General features: G+C 44.0%; 1 protein-coding gene across 2 annotated transcripts in view; it reads right to left on the reverse strand.

The window, feature by feature from the left end:
- Positions 1–122: 122 nt before the first annotated feature.
- The window catches only part of Pdpk1 (3-phosphoinositide dependent protein kinase 1), a 75,589-nt gene continuing 53,138 nt past the window's right edge, over positions 123–22,573 (reverse strand). For both annotated transcript variants that reach the window (XM_059270164.1, XM_059270165.1), the window contains exons 8-14: positions 19,309–19,377; positions 18,949–19,045; positions 17,707–17,880; positions 15,114–15,331; positions 7,067–7,124; positions 6,030–6,182; positions 123–5,681 (exon numbers count right to left, since the gene is read on the reverse strand). In XM_059270164.1, coding sequence (XP_059126147.1) covers positions 5,565–5,681; positions 6,030–6,182; positions 7,067–7,124; positions 15,114–15,331; positions 17,707–17,880; positions 18,949–19,045; positions 19,309–19,377 — 886 coding nt within the window. In that variant the 3' untranslated portion in view covers positions 123–5,564. The remainder of the gene's footprint in view (positions 5,682–6,029; positions 6,183–7,066; positions 7,125–15,113; positions 15,332–17,706; positions 17,881–18,948; positions 19,046–19,308; positions 19,378–22,573) is intronic.

A 22,573-nucleotide genomic window follows, 5' to 3' on the forward strand; every position in this document is an offset into this window, starting at 1 on the left:
CAGGTCGGCGACAACCGCTTCCGGCCACAGCGAACCTCGGGATCTCACAGGGATCTTGGGCTACATACAGCTCCACCCCCGCCCCAGCCCCGGCCAAAAGAAGAGCCAGAACAGCGAACGTGTACACTCTACATGCTTTTATTACAAGACTACCGAGCATACGAGGGAAATCCATCATCTGGTAATTACATCTAAAGCACAGATATTTGAAAAAAAGAGAAAAAATTGTTTCATTAAATTATATGATTAAACCATGACCAAATAGAAAATTTATATAATAAAGCCAGGAAAAAAGTTGTAAAATATAGTTTACAATAATTATTCACATTCAAGGCTGTACATCAATACATACAACAACGTGGCCCCAAACATGAATTCAATCCAAATAATTCATATATTAGAATTTAAATAACAGACTGAACTAGAGGCCGACAATAGCCAGCAAATAACCTTATATAAGAATAAAAATACAAAAGTGTATATCCTAGTATCATTGCATTATCTGTTTTCATAAGTATTTTTAATTTTTGCTTTGCCTGTACATCACAGTTACAGCTACAGACCAGGTAGAGAATATTACACATGTTCTAACTGACTGCCACCAACCTGAACGACAGCAATAGACTGATTCATCCTACTGTATGTGACTATGGAACAGCTGCAGCAGCTCTAAATACCACTAACAGTTGAATTTGCCAATGTCCAATCAAACTATGGTCATAATGGAGGCTTTCACCTGCACAAGGACTCACTTGTAGTCGTTAACCCAGATGATTAAACTAGGGTGGACTACATGAGGAAGGGAAAATTTGCCTTTTGTAAAAACCTTCTGTACAGTTTGAATTCTTCATACAGAAGTAGAGAATTACAGGGAATTTTCAGGTATTCACATTGGTCAATTCATTTGCTCATCACTGCAAAGGTGCTTTGACAGAAACAGCTTCCTTCCTAGGCCACTTGCCCACAAACATTGTGATTCTAACCCTTAAGTATTAGGCCAGAAGCCAGTTATCTTCAGGGTTCTAAGAGTGGTCCCAGCCCCATCTAATCTGCCAGGGCCTTTGTCCTACATTCTACCTAAGAGGTACTACACCCACTGGAGTCAGTTTACATTGGGTCTTTGCAATAAAACAAAATGGAAAAGGTGTACGGCAGCATCTCTTGGAACATGGTATCTTCACCATACTCAGTTGCTACAGTCTCCCAAGTCTCAGCTATGAGCATCCTGGGTCTATGGAGCAATAGGGAGAAGCCTTGAGGCATCAGAAAGCAGGGAGCTGATTTCTGCACATCTCAAGCCCTAGGCTCTCATAGAGTAGAGTAACATTGAGTATGGTGCCTAGAAAAATCTCTGCTGCATGTTTCCAAGTGGAACCAACAGGCCCCACCCAACACAGTTAAAGATACAATCCAATTTGGGTGAGTGGGCTGTATGCAAAGACCTTAATTACCTGCAGCACACAGGAAGATTTACATGAGCATAGCTGGGATACCCATCCTCTGCAATGAAAAGGTCTGGCCACTGTGCCGTCCTGAACTGCTAACCTCAGGAGGGATGGAGCAAGGACAATCACAACTGTACTTTTATAAAACCCAATCATCTACATGGTTTCTTTTTCAATTAGAGCTTTGCTAATCTGCTTTGCTACTGATCCCCAAATGGCCCAAATGCACTTTCTGAGTCTATAAACTTAATTATGAATTACCCATTAAGCACGTGGCAAGGTCAGTTCAACACTTTATCTCTGCTGACTGTGCAGAAGCAGATTCAGTACCATTGTGGACACAAAGTACAAGATTCTGAAAACATCACCAAGCACTTGGAAGCCATAGCAGCAAGGATGGAAGAGAAGTAACATGCATGACCAGATTCTTGCAATGAAAATGAAGAAACTGGCTTTTGGAAAAATCTGTCACAAATGGATCTGCATAATGACATTTTAGCATTTTTTTTTATAAAAAAAAAAAAAAAGAGCAGTCATAGTCAAACTTTCTTGGGAATACACAGCTTAGCAGGAACTGATGTGTTCAAAATCTGTAGGATATGAGGAAGGAGGGGTTGTTACTCAGAGCATCTAAACGCCAAACCAAGGAGGAGGAACAGCTGTGAAATGAACAAATTCTTTGACCCAAAAATACCACTTGCAGGCATATGAGGGAGAGAAAAAAAATCAGAGTAAAAATCAAAGACTTAAAAGTATATTCACCACAGCATTATTTAAATAGCAAACAAACAAACAAAAAAAACAAAAGCATCTGAATGTTTTACAACAGGAAAACAGTTGGATAACTTATAAATTTACAACCATTTGAGTCCACAATTATTGAAAACATGCTTTTGAAGAACTGCTCATGGTATGGAGAAATGTTTAAGGAAAAAAAAACGTTAAGTGAAAAGGCTGGATGCAAAATGATGTATGTCGTATGTTCCCAGTTTGGTTTAAAAAGCAAACAAGGGCTAAGGATGTAGCTCAGTGATAGAGCACTTGCTTAGCACTTCTGAGTGCCCTGATTCAAATCCCAGTACTGGGACAACAAAAAAGATGGAGAAGGAAGAGCAGGATCTACATCAAAATGCTCACAGTGGTCTCTGAATGATTGCCTTTCTTTTACTTTCAGAAAACAGATATTACTTTGAAGAAAGCACACAATCACCTATGGCCCCCTTTGCTGGCACTGGGAGTCTGTGCCACACTTGACTATCTGCAAGGTTACTTCAAACATGGATCATAAACACTAGGGTGGCCCAAAGAGGGCTGCAGCAGGTGAAGTTTCTACCAGTCTGACACAAGCCATCTTTCTCAAAGTGGTTTTTACTGCATCTACCAGGTTAGAGCTTAAAATGATAGCTGAGTCATGATGCCACTCCCTGGAGTGCCAAGACTCAGCTACATGGGGATGCCCACTGCCCAGCCAGAGTGCAGAAAAACAGGGGAAATGACCCATTCAAGTTCAGCTTCATCTGTGACACCAAGAAAAGACAGGGCTAGTGGGCTGTGGGGTACAGTCCACTACACCTAGGTAGGAGAAGCCAGAGGACAGGCTTCAACTTTCTGTTCATCCTTGCCATTCTTAGGACACATGACTTCTGGAGCTACTAATGGGGCACTTCTTTCTCTTCTTAGCTAGATCCCCATTTACTGTTTTACACACACACACACACACACACACACACACACACACACACACACACACATTGTACAAACTGACACCCACATCCTGTCCTACAGTGTAAGGCACCTGCGCTCTGGGTGACGGCTCTAAGGATGACTGGAAAAAACTGAAAGTGATCTAAGTCAGGGTAAGAAAAGAATATGCATGGTTCTCTGAGGGGAAAAAAAGTCAAGGAAAAGGGGGCAGTAAGGATAAAGGTGACCTGGGAAGAGCTCAGCTATTGGAGCATAGGGCAGTCATCATGACCACCCACTACCAGCTCAGCTAAACCCTGATTTTGGAGGTTAGGATGGCGCTTGGTAAAAGCCCAGGAGGTAGTGTTGCTCTCCAGGGGAGAAAGCAACAGAGGACTCTCCCATAAGCCAGCTAGGTGTTCTAATTCAAGCCACGCCTCAGCCCCACGTGGTCCCCTGAAGTTAAGTGCCCTCAGAGATGCATTCCCTGGGTCTGCATGCACGCAACAGCCAGGAAGCCACTCTTATACATGCAAACACAGGGTATAGGACACTCTGAGGACTAAATAGCCACAAGGCATGAACAAGAACAGAACTCTAAGGAGGAGACAGCCAAGTGTAGCTAACACGGGGCTCTTCAAAAACCAGGAGAAAGAGTGCCCACTTTCACTCACAGGCTGACAGTGTGCTGGGCTATCTGTTCCCTGGGTCCTAGGGGCAGGTGAGGTCCTGACACCCGCTCCTTGGTCACTTGAAGCTCTTATCACACAATCTAGTAAAGTCTGAAGAAGACCTGTGTTCCCATCAAGCACTCCTACCAAGGCATGATGGTGAGCTTTTCATCTACACTCCACCCCAGTTGAAAAGAACCACTCTTACTGTTCAAAGTTTGAGAACAGAATCTTTCTTCTCTTAGTTTGGGTGGCCTGGCCCACAGGTGGTCACTGTGGACAGAACTGGGGTAATTTCTGTGTGGGCATTTTTAGAGCGCATTTATGAAAGTCAAAAGAAATGGCAAAATTGTTGCTGCCTTCAGGACGTGGGAGTCAGAGGTGTTGCTGTGAGAAGTCTATGAAGGCAGGTGCCTACTTTTTCCCACTAGGGACCAAGGGCCACCCTTCAGGGACATCCTAGTCAGAGAGAGGTACAACCAAGTACCTCTGAAATATCCCAGGCCATCTGTATTACAGAACAAAGCATTGTCACCTTAGCATCAGAGAAGTGTCCCAGTACTGGCATCTCAGTACTGGCAAAGAATGCCAGCACAGGCAGGCTCAGGTTTAAGTGGGCTGTTCCTGTGAGCATTGGTAACATTCTTTCCAGGCAAGGTCCATGCTCTATGGTATCAGGTGACCAGGCAACATGAGAAGGCTTTCAGATTTTCAACAGAGATGTAAAAACTGAGCTAGCTGAGAAGTGTTTACCCACAGCACCAATAGGTGCGTGTGAGGCTGGGCAGGAGACTGGCACACACCCTGGGATTTTTCTCAGTCCCTGCCTCATAGAGCATGTGGCCTACACATTTAAACCTACGCAGAAACTTCCAGGAAGGCCTGCTACCCCACTCCTCCACATGGGAGCTGTGGCCCAGGCTGGATTCTCCATAGTACTTCCAGCCTTGCCCAGGTTCAGGACAGGATTCTATATACGACAGCGATCTAGTTGGGGTTATCTAGGTGCTGGTATGACAGCACCCCTCCTGGACACATGCTTGGCTGGGTGTTTAATTCCCTGCATGAACTGCTAGAAGTGGAATGCTGGAGCAGAGCCCAGTGAGGGCAGCCTGTGACTAAAGCAGCCTGCACACTTCTCACCATACAACCTGCCTGCTGTGAAGGCAGGAACCACAGAAATCCTGCCACCAGAAACACACCTGGCCACATCTCTAGGGCCATATAAGGGACTCGAGGAAGGGAGTACACACACAAGCTAAGAGCCCTGTACCTACAGTAAACTGGTGACCACCCCAATGGAGGAGTGAAGAGGCTCCCTGGTGAAGAAGAGCCAGATACACCCAGTCCCTCAGTCACAGCAAGAGCTGCGTTTATCAGGTGGGGAGGAGCAGAAGTAGGCATGCAGTTCCTGTGGATGCTAGGAGGGGCTGGTGATGCCAAATCTGGCCACTTGTCTGGGCAGAAGCTGGGCTACCGTGCAAGGAACTGGGTCTCCATGGCCACAGCAGCACATGGAAGCCACCACAAAGCACAGAGAGCAAGCAAAGCGACCCTGAATTCCTGTTTGTTGGTTATTTGTTTTGTTCTTTGTGTGGCTGGGTTCTTTTTTTTCTTTTCTTTTAAATAAAAAAGCTGCAAGGTTTCCGCCATCCATGTTCTCCTTGAGATGGCTGGCAGGTGGTCTGGAAGCGTCCTGGGTGGCGGCCGAGCCGCGCTGGGGCAGGTGTCCTGGCAGCGATAGGCAGCCCGGCCGCAGGCCACGTCACTGCACAGCAGCATCTGGATGGCTCTGGTACCGCTGCCGCCAAACTTCCTGGATCTTTCTGCACCACTTGTGAGCATTCCCGCTTGGATCCATCAGGTAATACGTCCTGTTAGGCTGCAAAGACAGAGCATCTGATGTCCTCCAGGGAGTCCCTTCCCCACCCAGCCTGTCTTGCTGTCAATGCTGCCAGCATCTTTTTGAAGCCTGTGTGCACAGTGGGCTTCTTCATTCTATAAGCACAGAAACTAAGGACATGGGCAGCTGACCTACCAAAAGCAAAGATTAAGTAAGCAGAGTATCTCCTGGCCCAATTCTGGCCTAAGTTGTTCATACAGGTCTCTGAGACACAGGAAGCTGACCTGACCCTAGATGCTTCCTTGGCCAAAGCAAAGGACACTTCCAACCAAGATGCAGAAGCCTGTGGTGACACTAGAATCAGAGGCCTTGCAGGGACAGACTCACCGTGTGGACAAAGAAAGTTTTAAAATTCTTGGCCTCTGGTCGGAGTTCTTGTGACCAAGGAATTTCACCTTTCAAGACTTTGTTGACAGGATCAACGTAATATAAATGTGGCCCTTCTGTGAGTAATAACTGTCGTCGTCTTGCAAATAAACCCTGGTACAAATAAATAAATAAACAAACTGTATGATCAAGGCACAGATGGGACTAACTTGTAAGTAGTTCATAGCATAACGACTGCCAGCTATCTAGACACCTCTTCCTCAACCTAGGCCCAGCATCTTACATCAAGAAAACATAAGCACAGGTCTCTGCTGTTTAGCTCACAATGTCCCATCAATGGCTAGCTTGTAGTCCCCTGGCCCCTCAGCTTCTCTAAGGCACAGAGTCTGCCCTTGGCAGGCCAGGCCTCAGTCCACCTTCATGGATTATTCTCACTTCCAGAGTACATACAGCCAAGAAGGATGTTAGGAAGCCCCTGATAGCAGACTCTGATATATTCTGCATTATCTGTTGCCCATAAAATGTAATAAACAGCAGGACAGTGGTGGCCCACACCTTTAATCTCAGTACTCAGGAGGCAGAGGCACGTGGATCTCTGTTGAGTTCCAGGCCAGCCTGGTCTATAGAGCCAGATCCAGGACAGCCAGGGCTACACAGAGAAACCCTGTCTGGGAAACAAACAAGCAAACAAAAACAAACAAATGTAATAAACAACAACTCGTGCATTTTCAAATCTTCTAATGAAAGACTCTCAGAAATGATATATCCTTCTCAATGTGACAGAACCCTTAGCATAGTGAGATGGGCCTGTGCAACCCTGAGAAAGCATGCCCTGTGGCCAGAGCTGGTTTCCCACACACCCCTACTGCTTCCCTGAGAGCCTGAGTGTTCTTGGTTATAAAATCTAGAGATGCTCTCCAAAGATCATGCCAAAATGCCATATCTGACAACTCATTGCAGGACCCGGGGATGAAGAATGATCTGACCTAGAAGCAGTAAGAAGACACAGGACGAAGAGCATCGGGAACTCGACTCACCTTTCGCTTATCCACTGGGCCCATTTTTAATATTAGATTATTTTCTACAAACTGGTGCCTAAAAGAGAAAGAAAGAAGAATGAGACAGCCGTTCTCCAAATTCTCTCCTTCAGGCAAACTCCTCAGGGCCTCTGCAGACTTTACATTAATCAAGTCTGCCCCCACCCCCACCCCATGACCCCACCCCACAGATGCAGACCCTCTTCAGGTCCTAGAGATAGCCCAGATGCAGTGATGCAATGTGTACAGATTTTATTTGCACATACAGGCCAGAACCTACATTCCTGGGGTCATCTTCCAGTTGGAGATAGCTGCAAAGTAGAGGAAGGCTGGGAGACAACACCACAGACACAGAGTAACACACAGCATCAACATCATCATAATTATCATCATGTTAAAAAACTGCAATGGAGCTGGGTGTGTGGCACACAACTCCCAGCACTTGGGAGACAGAGGCAGGAGCATCTCACAGGATTGGATGCCACTGTGAATCAATATTGGAATCTGTAAATTACTTCCCAAGCCAGGACACCTAACAGTACCTAGAATCCAAAGTTCTATAGAAGCACAAATCCTTAAAAGATAGCTTCAGAATATCTTTTCTGGGTTGAGGTGTATTGCTTAGTGGTATAGGGGGTATTTAATATGTACCAGGTGATAAGGCCCTGGGGTTTCAATTCCCAAGATGGTGATGGGGGTGGGAGCATGTCTTTTCCAATATTTCTACCATATTGATAAAAGATATTTATTCAAATATGTCAAGAATTTGGTCTGACCAGAGGCCTCAACCCAGACCAATGACTCTTTGCAATGAACATTTGCAAGTAGAGATGTACAGACCAAAGAGTATACAGCATGACTTGTTAGGTTGCACTGCAGCTTCCATGACAAGATTTTTTTTTTTTTTTTTTTTTTGGTTTTTCGAGACAGGGTTTCTCTGTGTAGCTTTGCGCCTTTACTGGGACTCACTTGGTAGCCCAGGCTGGCCTCGAACTCACAGAGATCCGCCTGGCTCTGCCTCCCAAGTGCTGGGATTAAAGGCGTGCGCCACCACCGCCCGGCATGACAAGATTTTTAATTCCTTCCCCTTTTTTTCATTTTATAAAAAAATTTCTCATTTTTTTTTCTCGAATTTTGTTTTATTGGGGGGTACAAGGGTAGAGGGCGAATGCCAAGGGACGGAGATTGAATGGGATCAAGATACATGATATGAAAAACACATAGAATAAATAAATTTTATTAATTAAAAAAAAAAAAGATTTGGTCTGAGGTTTTGCAGGTAAAGGCACCTGACGGCCAAGGTCAATCCCTGGGAACCACACAGTAGAAGGAAAAACCTAACTCCCATAAGTTATCCTATGACTTTTACACATGGACTACAGCATGAATATGTGGAAGAAGAGAACTAACTCCTCCAAGTTGTCCTCTGACTTCCATGTGCACAAACAATAAATCAATAATGTTAGAAAATTCTTTTGAAGAATTTGGTTTGACTTACTATACAAGCAGCATGTGTACTTCACTTTTGTCTCCTCAGAGTCAAAGACAGTTTAACATCTAAGGTTACTTTATTGGGTTAAAGCTACCTTTAAAATACCTACTCATGGTACTTTCTTTTTTTTAAAGATACTATAATAGAACCCATTGCTTTGTGTATCCAGGCAAGCACTCCACCCACCTGAGCTACAGCTCAACCCTATATGTCCTGTCTGATGGCTTTTCTACTATATAAAAAAAAAAAAAAAAAAAACACCACATTTTCTGTCTGAAAATCGTCTAAGTCAAGCACGTAGATACTCTTGATACCTTCCTGAGGAGCCAGAGCACTTATGAGAACAAACAACCTTCTAGACCCCACTACTTGACCCACACAAAACCAACCAGACTACCTTTCTAAGGCACGCTGCATAACCAACTCTTGGTCTCAAGTCACACACAATATACTGTGTAGGACTTTGAGAACAACTGAGATTCTGAACAAGGACAGGACAGTGACCCATGAGAAAGAGTGAAATATGCATTCTCTGAGAGGTATTTACTAACCAAACAGCCAACTTGAAACACAGCGGGGAAAGGCTGGTTCTGAAAAAGGACATTAGTGAGGAAGACCTACTGCCACACAGAAAGTACAAAGCACAAAGATGTGCAGGTAATACTGTAGGGCCTGCCACTAAGTCCACCTAACAAGCAACCCTGTAATATTTTAACATAAGCAAAGACTTAGGTAAAGAAAGGAAAGACTCACTAATTCAATTACTGGAGAGGGAGCAAACAACACAGGAAGCAGAGTCAACAGCCAAGGAAGCAAACACGCTCCTACAGACAAGCACCAGCCTATCCTTGGTTCACTCTGCACACAGAAAATGTACTCACACCCCAACGTCCTGTAAGTCTTCGTGTGTGTGTGTGTGTGTGTGTGTGTGTGTGTGTGTGTGTGTGTGTGTGTGTGGTGGTGGGGGGTCACTTGCCTACAGCCCGGGATTCAGAGACACAGGAAACAGAAGCCAATGAAGCTCCATTAGCAGCAGCAACCCCACAATCCACTACTTAACAAGCCACTTGGAACAAGTTACTGCTATTATCTGCCTGCTTTCTTTCTCTTTCTTTCTTTCTTTCCTCCTTTCTTCTCTCTGGTGGTATTAGGGGTTGAACCTAAGGCAAGCATTCTATCGTTGAGCCATATCCCCAGCTCTGTTTATCTACTTTGAAAAGATTACTTCAAAGACTCATCTAGACTTTAAAAAAAAATTTATAGGCCAGTGGTGGTACACACCTTTAATCTCAGCACCTGGAAGGCAGAGGCAGACGGATCTCTGTGAGTTCAAGGCCAGCCTGGTCAACAAACCAAGTTCCATGAGCATCAAGAAACCCTGTTACACAGAGAAACACTGTCTAAAAAAAAAAAAAAAGAGTGTTTTGCCTGCATCTGCAGAGGCTAGAGGGATGATGGATCCACTGGAACTGGAGTTAGATGGTTTTGAGCTGTCATGTGGATATTGGGAATCAAACCCTGGTCCTCTTCTCGGCTGAGCCATCTCTCCAGCCCTATTGATTTTTACTGAAAAGTCAAGCCCCACTCCTGGAGCAGCCCCGGGCACACTTGGAGCACCTTTCTCCCTGGAAGATTCACAGCTACAACTATACCTGAAATAGAGCCACGGATAACAACGCAGTTCATGAGCAGCCTCCCATTCACACGTAGCAACATGGCTCTCTCAAAACAAGCAAATTCTGTCATTGATGCCAAAGAGATGAAGACACAGAGGCGGAGGAGTTCATGTTTCACCCATGGTCAACTCACAATAATAGCCATGCAAAACTCCAAAGCCTGGTTCTCCCCTCTGCTACCCATACAGACTCCAAGACTATCTCCAAGGACCTCCTAAGGCCCCAGAACAGCTGACTCCAAGACTATCTCCAAGGACCTCCTAAGGCCCCAGAACAGCTTCACTGTTTCTTGGAGAGCACAGTGCAGTTGTAGAACTGGGAGTATCCCCTGACACCTGAGACGTCTCCACAGAGCTAGCTGTACTTGGGTAAGAACACCTGTGGTGCTGGATGTTTCCAATGTCAGCAATCTAGCCCTCAGGTCTCATTTTTATCTTATTTTACTTTTTATTAGACATATTCACTTTTAAGATTAATTTATTTATTATGTATACAGTGTTCTGGTTGCATATATGCCTGCAGGCCAGAAGAGGGAACCAGATCTCATTAGGGATGGTTGTGCCTCCTTTACCAATTTATTCCTCTGTGATGGTGGACAGTATGAGCCAGAAAGAATGACCTACTTCTGCAGTTCCTGCAACCATGCCTTCTTCAGAAAACTCAAATCTTCTGTGTGTACACACACATGTATGTACATGTGGAGGTTAGAGGTCAATGTCAGGTGTCTCCCTCAACTGATCTCCATTTCTTTTTTTTTTTTTAGATTTTATTTTATGTGTTTGAGTTCTCCACCAGTGGTAGTTAGAATGAAATGGCCCAATAGGCTCATTTATTTGAATGGTTAGTCACCAAGGAGTGGAACTGTTTCAAAGGATTAGAAGGATTAAGAGGTGCGGCCTTGTTGAAAGAAGTATGTCACTGGAGGTGGGCTGAGGTTTCAAAAGCCTATGACAGACCCAGTCAGTCAGTCAGTCAGTCAGTCTGTCTCTATCTCTCCTCCCCCGCCTCCGTCTCTCCCTCTCTCCGTCTCTCTCTGTCTCTGTCTCTCTGTCTCTGTCTCTCTCTCTGCCTGTTCTCTCTCTATATCTGTTCAGGATATAAAGTTCCCAGTTATTGCTCTAATCCTTTCCTTCATGCAGCCATGCTCCCTCCCACCATGATGATAATGGACTAAGCCTCTAATTAAATGCTTTCTCTTATAAACTTAAGATACCACTTATTTTTCCTTCTATTTATTTATTTGTTTGTTTGTTTTTTGAGACAGGGTTTCTCTGTGTAGTTTTGGTGCCTGTCCTGGATCTCGCTCTGTAGACCAGGCTGGCCTAGAACTCACAGAGATCCTCCTGGCTCTGCCTCTCAAGTGCTGGGATTAAAGATGTGTGCCACTGCCACTCAACTTATGTATTTATTTTATGTATATGAGCCTACATGTATATATGTGCACCACATGTATGCCTGGTGTCTGAGAAGGTAAGAAAAGGGTACTGGATCTCCTAAAACTAAAGTTATGGATGATTATGAGCCATCATATGGTGTTGAGAATTGAACCTGGTTTCTCTGCAAGAGCAACAAGCATTCTTAGCCACTGAGCCATTTCTCCAGGCCCTCTCCACCAAACCTGGAGTTCACCAATTTGGCTAGACTAGCTGGTCAGCAAGCTGTTGATCACAGATCATACTATTTTTTTCCTCCCCAGCAATGGGAATGCAGGTGTGCATTTCCACACCTAATTCTTTATGTGGTTGCTGGGTACTGAACTCAGGTCCTCAAGCTTACATAGCAAGGACTTTACTGACTCAGCTATCTCCACAGCCCCTTACACCTTTTTAGACTTATATGGTGCTGCCGGGGCTGAAAAAAAAAAATCTTTAAGTCAATAATCAATAATCTTTTTTTGTATTATAAATGTTCTTTTACTTTACAAAAGTATTAATATCAAAAGTAACTGTTTTAGATACAATTTACAGAACTATATAGTATTTTTAAATTTTTTTTTTTTTTTTTCGAGACAGGGTTTCTTTGTGTAGCCTTGCGCCTTTCCTGGAACTCACTTGGTAGCCCAGGCTGGCCTCAAACTCACAGAGATCCGCCTGACTCTGCCTCCCGAGTGCTGGGATTAAAGGCGTGCGCCACCACCGCCCGGCTAGTATTTTTAATATTTTTAATACTATCACAAAACAGGTCAACAAAGTTTACTTGTATTTCCATATAGGTACATGATCATGATTTTAAAGTAATGACTTAGTAGACAATTAAAATTACAAAGTAATTATAGGAGGTATAACTGAGGATTGCTCATGAGAGTATAGTATAAATATTAGAATATTTTAATCTAAAATCTTTAAGCCATAAACTTACTACAGAAAATAACATACATACATTCATTCTATGTACTGTTAAGATAATGTCCATCCTCCAGTATGTAGCCACTGAAAAACTCCACTGCATACTAGCAGCAAATAACAGTGAGAAAAGGTAAATATTATCTTAGCATTAACATAGTTATTTTGTCACAGGAAAGATAGGAAAGCCATGAAGCTCTCTACAGAGGCATCACTTTCCACACACCTTCCCGCAGATAGTGCTTCTGACCAGGTCCTGAGAGGAAGGGCTCCTGCACGAGACTCTAGACAGCAGGACAGCTGGGGACTCTGCATTTACAAGCCTAGGAAGCATACACACTGTAGCTAGGACTGCTCAAATGGTTTTCATCAAAAATCTTCCTTAGATTACAGAATGGGAGAAAATATTGACCAGCCACACTTCACATAGGAGATTAACATCTAGAATACATAAAGAACTATAAACACTTAAAAAACCCAAACTGCCAATCAATAAATGAGTTAAGAAACTAAACAGACAGTTCTCGAAAGAAGAAACACATTTTAAAAAGTGTTCAACATCCGTAGCCACTAGGGAAATGTAAATTAAAACTATTTTGAGATCCTATCTCATCCCAGTCCTAACAGCTACCATCAAGGAAACAAGCCAGGTATGGTGGCGCATGCTTTTAATTCCAGCACTCAGGCAGGAGGATCTATGTGAGTTCGAGGCCAACTTGGTCTACAGAGTGTGCTGTGGGATGTTCTGTATGCTGTAAATGTGTTGCTCTGATTGGTTAATAAATAAAGTGCTGATTGGCCAGTAGCCAGGCAGGCAGTATAGGCGAGACAAGGAGAGAACAGAATTCTGGGAACAGGAAGGCTGAGTCAGGAGTCGCCAGCCAGACACAGAGGAAGTGAGATGTAAAAGTACCAGTAAGCCACAAGCCAAGTGGCAACTTATAGATTAATAGAAATGGGTTAATTTAAGATGTAAGAGCTAGTCAATAGTTAGCCTGAGCTAATGGCCGAGCAATTTTAATTAATATGAGCTTCTGAGTGATTATTTTATAAGTGGGCTGCAGAACTGCTGGAGCCCAAGTGGGACTGGAGAAAACTCCAGCTACACGAGTGAGTTCTAGGACAGCCAGAGCTACACAGAGAAACCCTGTGTCAAAAAACAAAACCAAAGAAAGGAAGGAAGGGAGAGACGGGGGGGGGGGGGGGGGGGGGGGGGGGGGAGGAAGGGAGGAAGGGAGGGGGGGAGGGAGAGAGAGAGAGAGAGAACGAGAGTACATGTGATCTGAAATACTGGAGGTAGGATGGGTACAGGGGTACAGACCTGGGGCTGGCAAGGGAATGAGAGGGAGAACCAGCAAAAACAAAGTACATACAGTAATACCATAATGAAACCATGCTAATTAAAAACAAATAAGGAGCTGGAGCGATGGCTCAGCTTTCCAAAGGACCCGAGTTTAGTTCCCAGAACCCACATCAGGTGGCACATCACAACCATCGGTCATTCAAGCTCTAGGGGACCCAACACCTCTGGCCTCCTCAGGTACCTGCACTCATGTGCACAGACCCACATATACACATAATTTATAATAAAAAAAAAAGAAATAAAATTAAAATAAAACAGAAACAAAAATTCTTTCTATCCCTGATAGTAATACTACCTTAGGAAAGAGTGAGTTAAGGGACAAATTTAAACTCTCCAGAATTGTAGAATTGTAGGTTATTTTCTAGGAGCAGCATCTATATTTAATTTTTCTAGAGAAAATAAGTATTGGCAATAAGACGTTCTAGCCTTAGCCATCTGCATGTCACTGGAAAAGCTACTAAGGGTTCTCCTCCCTCTTCATAAAGTCTCCTGAGTCTTGTGCATTCTCCCTCCTGCCTTAACAGACCTCAATTTTCCTCCTGCCACTGCACCCAAATACATATTCCTGAGAGACCCCTCTGCCACAAAAAAGGCCTAAGTGTAATGGGAGTAGATATGCTCAAAATGTATTATACACGTGTATAAAGCATAAAATAGTAGAAGAAAATAAAGGTAGTCAGGTGTCGTGGCACACATCTTTAATCCTTGCACTTGGGAGAGAGAGGCAAGTAGATCTGTATCAGTTTGAGGCCATCATAGTCTACATGGCAAGTTCTAGACCAAGGTAAGACCTTGTCTCAAAAACAACAACAACAACAAAAAGGGAGTGGGAGTGCCACTTTCACGCTGAAGCCCTTTCAGCAGACTTGGATGGAAAATAAGACTAGAACAGGAACAGGTTAGATGGACATCATAAAAATTTACTACTATAAAACAGTATCCACCAATAGACTGAGAGGTAAGCTGAAGAAAATGTTGGCAAAATACAGAGAATGGCTTTCATATATGAGTCTTAAAATCAATTTATAAAGAATACAATGTAATTCAAGCCCCATCTCTGAGGTCTCCCAATAACTTCTGAGAACATGCGTCAAGGACAAGCAACCAGCCCATGTCTGTTCCCATGCACCCTGTATTTATTTCTACATGGGGTGCTGATGCCTACAGTTCTTACCAAGGGTTTCCACTGGCTTGCTTCTCCAATAACAACCTTTTTTCATCTTCTGAAAACTGTAAGTCTAGTTCAAAAGAGTTAGTGTCCAAATCATGGATGTACTGCTCTATGTTGCTGCCTGACCTCTGGGGCAGGCTGGTATCCACCGCAGACAGGGAGTGGGAAGAGGAGGAGGATGACACCTGCATGCAGCCAAACTGACTGAGGAGATTGTCGTACTGCAAGGAAAAAGGAAAGGAGAGATGTACTTTAATTTGTCTGTAAGGTCAAAGACCCCCTCCCACATCGCCTGGCCCCCACAGCCGCTCACAATCTGGTAAGCTCACACACACACACACACACACACACACACACACACACACACACACACACTTCAAAGGCAGATGGACTAGCTGTCCCTTTTGGTATATATAGACAGATCCTCTTCCAATGGCCGTTTGGCCATTAAACCAAAACAAGGTTCCTCTTCTGATAGAAACAGAGGTCAGAGAAGGGCTACACCGCATCCTTCCTCTCCAGGGAGAAAGAGTCTGGGACCCTTACCCAGCACAGCACCCTAAGGCAGGAACCTCTAGAGCAGCTACCTTCTGTCATGGAACTCAGTGCTTGGGCACACTTCTCTTTTAGTCCTGGGATCTTAGGTTTCAGAGTCACTGCATACTCTGACTTAGCTTACACTTGTTTTTTGTTTTTTAAATATTCTTTAATCTTAGCAATGATTCTAGGGAAAAAAAATATAAGCCAATGTTGACATAGAAAACAGAACTATTCACAACATGCCACATGGGCAGCTCACATTCTAGCATATTTCCAGGCAATGACAGGGCCAAAGATCTTTGAACATAGGTGAAGGTAGGTATGGCCACCTTGGGCAGACAGCTATGCTGGCGCAGGCCTCACACTCCTGAGTCCTGCCTTCCACATCCTGAGTCTCCAGAGAGCCCTGGCTACTACTCCACAGAGGTCAGCCCCTACCCACTGCAGATTCTACAAGTCCTATGCCCACCTCCTTGCTGTTGCCCAGTGGCACTCTGCAGAATTTATGCTTGCACAGCCCCTCAGCAGTCACAGCTCCATCTTGCTGACTCCAGATTCATACCCTAACACTGTCTCCACTTGTTCCTATAGGTTCCCTAATGAGAGGAATGATGTCCTTGCATCAGTTTATAGAAATTACTACTACTATACTTCTACTGGGGAGGGTGTCCCCACAAAAACTTTTAGAGCCAGTAAAGTGGCTTCAACTCAGAGTCACATTCCTCTTGCCAACATTGAATTTAAAAACAGCACAAATCCGCCTTTCCATATCACGGAGCTGCTCTATCCATGAAAAAGGAATACCTACAGAGCTGACTTCCTCTGTCCCAGCATTCCCCAGCCCCAACTCAGTCTGTCTAAAAGTGAACTTTGACACAGGAAGCTCTCTGCCTAGATGTTTACAAAGCCCTTACAACACACTGGAAGACCTAAGCAGCTACCCAACAAAACCAAGTTGCTGCCACTCAGAGCCAGATTATAGAGGTAAAGTCAAAGCTTCCCATAAAAAAAGCCCTGTCCTCACCAGTACAGAGCAGGCCTTCAGAGATGCTTAAGTGTATATCCATGTACATATACATAAAGAAGGGAAGGGACAGAGCCCACAAGCTGAAGTCCTGCTTAACTTCTGCAGGAATGACAGTTCTTGTAAAGAGGACACCAAGGCTTCCACCAGCACCCTCTGATATGACCCAAAAGGGCGCACTATTCATGAGCATTTAGGAGGCAAGTGGGGCAGGGGCAGGAACTCCTGGCTCAGGGCCTGAGTTCTCTGTAGTGGGCATATACAGAAACTGGCCAACATCAGCATAGATGTACTCGAGTTTCACTGCCTACAAGTCTGGGCATAAAGAGCATTTTAGGAGAAAATGGGGATACGCCAAACAGTACTTGCTCTAAGAGGCAAAACAGCAATAGTTTTAATTTATCTTTAGAAGACCCTCTTTGTTTGGGTTTTTTGCTTGTTTTGTTCTGAGACAGTGCCTAACTTTGTAGCCAGACTGACCACGAACTTTCAATCTTTGTATTTATTATTTTATGTATTTGGGACTTTTGCTTGTGTGTGTGTGTGTGTGTGTGTGTGTGTGTGTGTGTGTGTGTGCGCGCGCGCTTTGTGTGAACCTAGTACTCCCAGAGGCCAGGAAAGGTGTCTGTAACTGGAATTACAGATACTGATGAGCCAATACGTGGGTGCTGAGAATCAAACTCACAACCCATAGAAGGATGGAAAGTTCTCTTAACCACTGAGTGATCTCTAGCCCCAACTTTCTTTTTTGTTGTTATTGTTGTTTTGGTTTTTGACACAAGGTTTCTTTGTGTAACAGCCCTAGCTGTCCTGGAACACTCTCTGTAGACCAGGCTGGCCTCAAACTCACAGAGATCCGCCTGCCTCTGCCTCCCGAGTGCTGGGGTTAAAGGCATGCGCCACTGCAGCCTGGCTCACTCACACATTTTAACTAGTAATTGCACAAATTATTGTCCCAAGGAATCGTATTCATACAGCATGGCAAGCAGAATATCTCTTTGCCTGAACTACTCCCCGTAGATGCCAGCTTACGTTGCCATAGCAGTCTTCATCATCCTCTGACATGGCTGGCAAGTAAGCTGTGAGCTTCGGAGGCGTCTGCTGGTGCAAATTCTCCCATGTGATGGACTCAAAGAATGGATGAGCTTTGAGAGGCTCGTACCCTTCCATCTCTTCACAGCCTAAACGCTTTGTGGCATCTAAAACCTTAAATGATAGCCAAGACATGTCACTGTCAGGGTTGAAACATAATTATTTGTTCATTTATTTTGTGCAAGTGTTTTCAAGTCCTGAGACCTTCTAGAAAGAGTAGGGACACTATGGTCCATACCGAGGCCTGCCCATGCCATAGTAGAAAAAGCCAAGATTGACTAGGACTCTTACTTACCTCAACCCAAGGCTCTGCCCTTTTCTTCCCACAGGTAAAACAAATCTCAACCTCAAAATACAGAGGCAGCAGCAAGCATCTTTTTAAAGCCTGCAGCTAAAAATGTTATAAGATGATGTGAGCCCTGGTAGGCTGACCAAACACCAGGGCAGGTCCCACTCCCAAGACTAGCTGGGCAGTACAAACTGGACTTGAAGAAGAAATTCTGAAGCTGGAAAGGGATGAGGGGGGAATAATGGAAGGAGCTGGGGGAGTGTATATGTTGAAAACACAATGCCTGAAATTCTCAGACTAAAAATATTGTTTAAAAAAGAGAGAGATATTGGGCTGCGGTGGCGCACGACTTTGATTCCAGCACTCGGAAGGCAGAACCAGGAGGATCTCTGTGAGTTCGAGGCCAGCCTGGTCTACAGAGCGAGATCCAGGACAGGCACCAAAACTATACAGAGAAACCCTGTCTCAAAAAATGAGAGGGGAGAGAGGGAGAAGGAGAGGGAGAGGGAGAGGGAGAGGGAGAGGGAGAGGGAGAGGGAGAGGGAGAGAGAGAGAGAGAGAGATGTTTACTATTGAAAACAAAATTGCCAGGTGGGTGTAGTGGCCCACACCTTTAATCCCAGCATGTGGAAGGCAGAGGCAGGCAGATCTCTGTGAGTTTGAGGCCAGCCTGGTCTATAGAGCAAGTTCTAGGACAGCCAAGGCTGTTACACACAGAAACCTTGTTTCAAAAAACCAAAAAAAAAAAAAAAGAAAAAAGAAAAAAAAAATTTAACTATCTGTAATCACTGTCTACCTTAAACATATCTTTCAAAAGAATGCCCATGAGTGCGACAGAAGTCAGAGGAGGTAGCTATGTTGATTCCTCACCACAGAAAATTCAAAATACTTACCAAGAGTTTTTCCACAAGATCTCTTGCCTTAGGAAAGAATTTCTCTGGGAAATCATATTCCAACTTAATAATCTTCTGAAATATAAGATATTCATTTCTGTGAATTTAAAAAAAATGCTGTTATTTGGGCAAAAGTTTTTCAAATCTCTAGTACTAGGTGTACTTTTACAGAACAACCCAATGTCACTCTCACCTCCCAGGCCAGCTCTTACTAAAGACCCCAAGCACCACATATTCCTAAGTTATGGTGGAAGTTCCTCCCTACTGGGCACAACCTTTGTCCAGATCTCCCAGAAGCTGCTGGCAGTGGGGTATGCTATGATAGGCTCAGAAGCCTACGATGTACAGAATTCCTCTTACCCGGCTCTGAACGGTGGGAGTCCTGCCACAAGCTGATAGATTATACATCCAAGAGCCCAAAGGTCTGAACTTTAAGGTAGGGAAAAGACAAAGAAAAATGGCATTGGTATAATTTAAATGATAAATAAGGTTCATTTTACAGTCTCTGTCTATACCATCCTACCTTCAGCCTCCAATGTACGCCTATCCCTTAAGACCAGGTATGTGGGAAGTTTGAATTTGCTTTTCTGGACATCTCCCTGTGACCTGAGTCAAATGGTACCATACTTGGTAGAAACAACTACCAAGAGGTTCAGCTCCCCTGAAGATGTCTATTGCAGGTTAACAACTTCTACACATGTCCTTGTCTCATTCTGAAAGGAGAACATAGTTCACTGCCAACATCATGCCACACCAGGCTGCTACATATCAGTTAAGGTGAGAGTTGAAGAATGCTAACCAATGTTAACAACTTGTAGTTGCAACTTCAGGAGGTCTGAGGGAGAAGCTCCCAGTGCTAGGGAGTGGAGCTGGGAGAGACAGCTTTGTCACTGTAGGGTGATATTGCTATGATTAACTCAAATGTTCTCTGGGCAAGACCTGTGCTCACCTAAGAAAAGATGCAAAAGCTGGATGCATGTGGGGCCTAAAAGGACCTTCCTAGGATGTACACAATACATGTTCTGCCCTCTGTCCTTCCCTTTTTGGATTCTGTCAAGAAAGTCCTGCCCCTCTTTTAAAAACATTTAGACTATTCATTTTATTTGTTTTTGTTTTTGTTTTTTTCTTTTTGAGACAGGGTCTCACTGTGCTGCCCAAGCTAACCCTAAACTCACAAGATTCTCAATCCACCCTCCTGTCTCAGCCTTACACGTGTACCATTCTGAATGTCTTTAAGTAGCTTCTACAATGCACCTAGATGTCCCAGGTGCCCAGCTATCAGGAGCCCTGAGGTTGGCCCCTTTCCTGTCACAATATTTTCCTAGCACGTCTGGCTTTCCTGTGATCTCTTGGGTCACTGGGATGTTGTGATACACCCGATTTTGCCTTCTGTTTCCAGCTGTCTCCAAGTACTAGGTGCATGCAGGTTTATGGGATGCCAGCAGTAATTTGTCACCATAGGGTGTGAACCACCACACTTAGGACAGCAGTGCAGCCACAGAGGCCAATCTTACAGCCAGGCTCTGTCCCTGCCTGGGTGTCACCAGCACCCTCAGGCCAGGACAGGTAAGGCACGGAGAGGGAGCATCATTCTAAAAGTTAGAAACTGGGGTTAGAGATTTGACAGTGTGGCAAAATAAAAAATTATTTTACATATAACTAGTTGGTAACTACTTTGGGGATTTGCTTGAATTTAGATTTTGAGACAAAGTCTTATGCAGCCCAGGACAGCCTAGAACTACCTCTAGAGCCAAAGACTGACTCTAACTCCTAATTGTCCTGCTTCTACCTCAACTGCTACAAGTAAGAGGAATGTTATCATGCCCACCTCACTATTTTATCTTTTTAATATATTTTATTTTCTGTGCATGACTGTTTTGACTGTATGTATGCATATATGTGCACTATATATATGCAGTGCCCTCATAGGCCAGAAGAAGGCTTCCTACCCAATAACTGGAGTTATAAATGGCTGTGAGCCACCATGTGGGTGCTAAGAATTGAACATGGACCTTCTGGAAGAACAACCAGTGCTCTTTAACCACTGAGCTGTCTCTCTAGTATCGAGCTTACCATTTTCTATACCTGGTTTTCTTTAGTGCTTTGTCTAAGTAAAACAGGGAGTAAAGCAAAAAAAAAAAAAAAAAAAATCAAGTAGCAAACAGAAACAGAAGGGCCAAGGCGTAAGAAGGCCAAACCACCCAGACCTCTCAGGGTTCTCTCTAGCATGTGGGAACTCAAGCAGTTAAGGGTTTAGGTTAGCTTCTCCTCTGAACTATCTCAGCATTCTGTCATTTGTATTTTGGCTCTGGAAGCAGCATATAAAGGCTTTCTAAAGTCTCAGATGGGGCAAGTCTTGAAACCTTGAAGCAGGAACTCCAGCGCCCCTTCTGTCTGTTTTATCAGAGGGATGAGAGGGTGACCCTAAGGCCAAGTGCCTGTATCATCCCCAGGTTATATACAGGCAAATCAGCACCACCCATGGAACAGGACAGCTCAATAAATTAACTCTCATGCAACAGAAAAAAAATGTATGCAGACACTTTTAATGAATCGGTGATTTAATCATCATGAAAGCAAAAGAACTCATACTGGGTATACTGTATGACTGCACATGTGTGAAAACTTCAAACATTCATAAACGCACCAAAAAATGACAAGAAAAATACAAATTATCTGGGAACATACATATAGAGACTTATTTTCTATAGTTCACTACAATTTATAGGCATTCCATTTAAAAGATCCTTAATATTCTAGTGACTTCACAAGATTTAAAATTCAAAATCCAGAGACACAGTGATGGCTCCCTCAAAACACTGTTCTGACTCCACTCACATTTTATATATCCTAGAGAAGAGGAACTACATAGAGCAAAGATGTATGTGCATCCTCCCTGCTTTTCCTATCAGGGCTGACACACTTACCACACTAGGAAGAGGTGACAGTAAGAAAAGCCTTGTTCTTCAGCAACAATATACACTGGAAAACTGGGAAAGAGCACCCACCATTTGGCACTGCTGACACTGGCCAGATCATCTTCTTCACAATAAAGCATGCTAAGTGACATCCCTGGCCTTCATTCACTATAGGCCAACATACTCCACCCCCAGTTGCAACGGTTAAAAGCTTCATGTACTGGAGAGATGGCTCAGTGGTTAAGAGCACTGATTGTTCTTCCAAAGGACCTTGGTTCCATTCCCAGAACCTACATGGTGGTTTACCACCATCCATAACTCCAGTTCCAGGGTATCTGACATCCTCTTCTAGTCTCCAGGGATATCACACATGCACATGGTGCACAGACATACACGTAGGCAAAACACCCACATACATTAAAAACAAACAAAAAACAACAATTTAAAAAAAAAAAAAAACCAAACCCTGTTCCAGTGCCAGTCTCTAGATCACTCTACACACTCCATGCTTCTGATATTCATGGCTAAGGCCACCACTAAGATTCAGTTGCATCTGTCAAACAAACCTCAATGCTAGGATCACTGCCAAGCCTACCCCAGGACTGTATGCCCTGGGCTAGAAATTTCTTCCTTCTGTCTCTCCAGGGCTTCTATTCACCTCCAAAGAAACCATGACCTACAGCAGCCATACTAGTCCACTGGACAGC

The sequence above is a fragment of the Peromyscus eremicus genome, chromosome 8a, assembly GCF_949786415.1.
Source record: "Peromyscus eremicus chromosome 8a, PerEre_H2_v1, whole genome shotgun sequence".
Lineage (NCBI taxonomy): Eukaryota > Metazoa > Chordata > Mammalia > Rodentia > Cricetidae > Peromyscus > Peromyscus eremicus.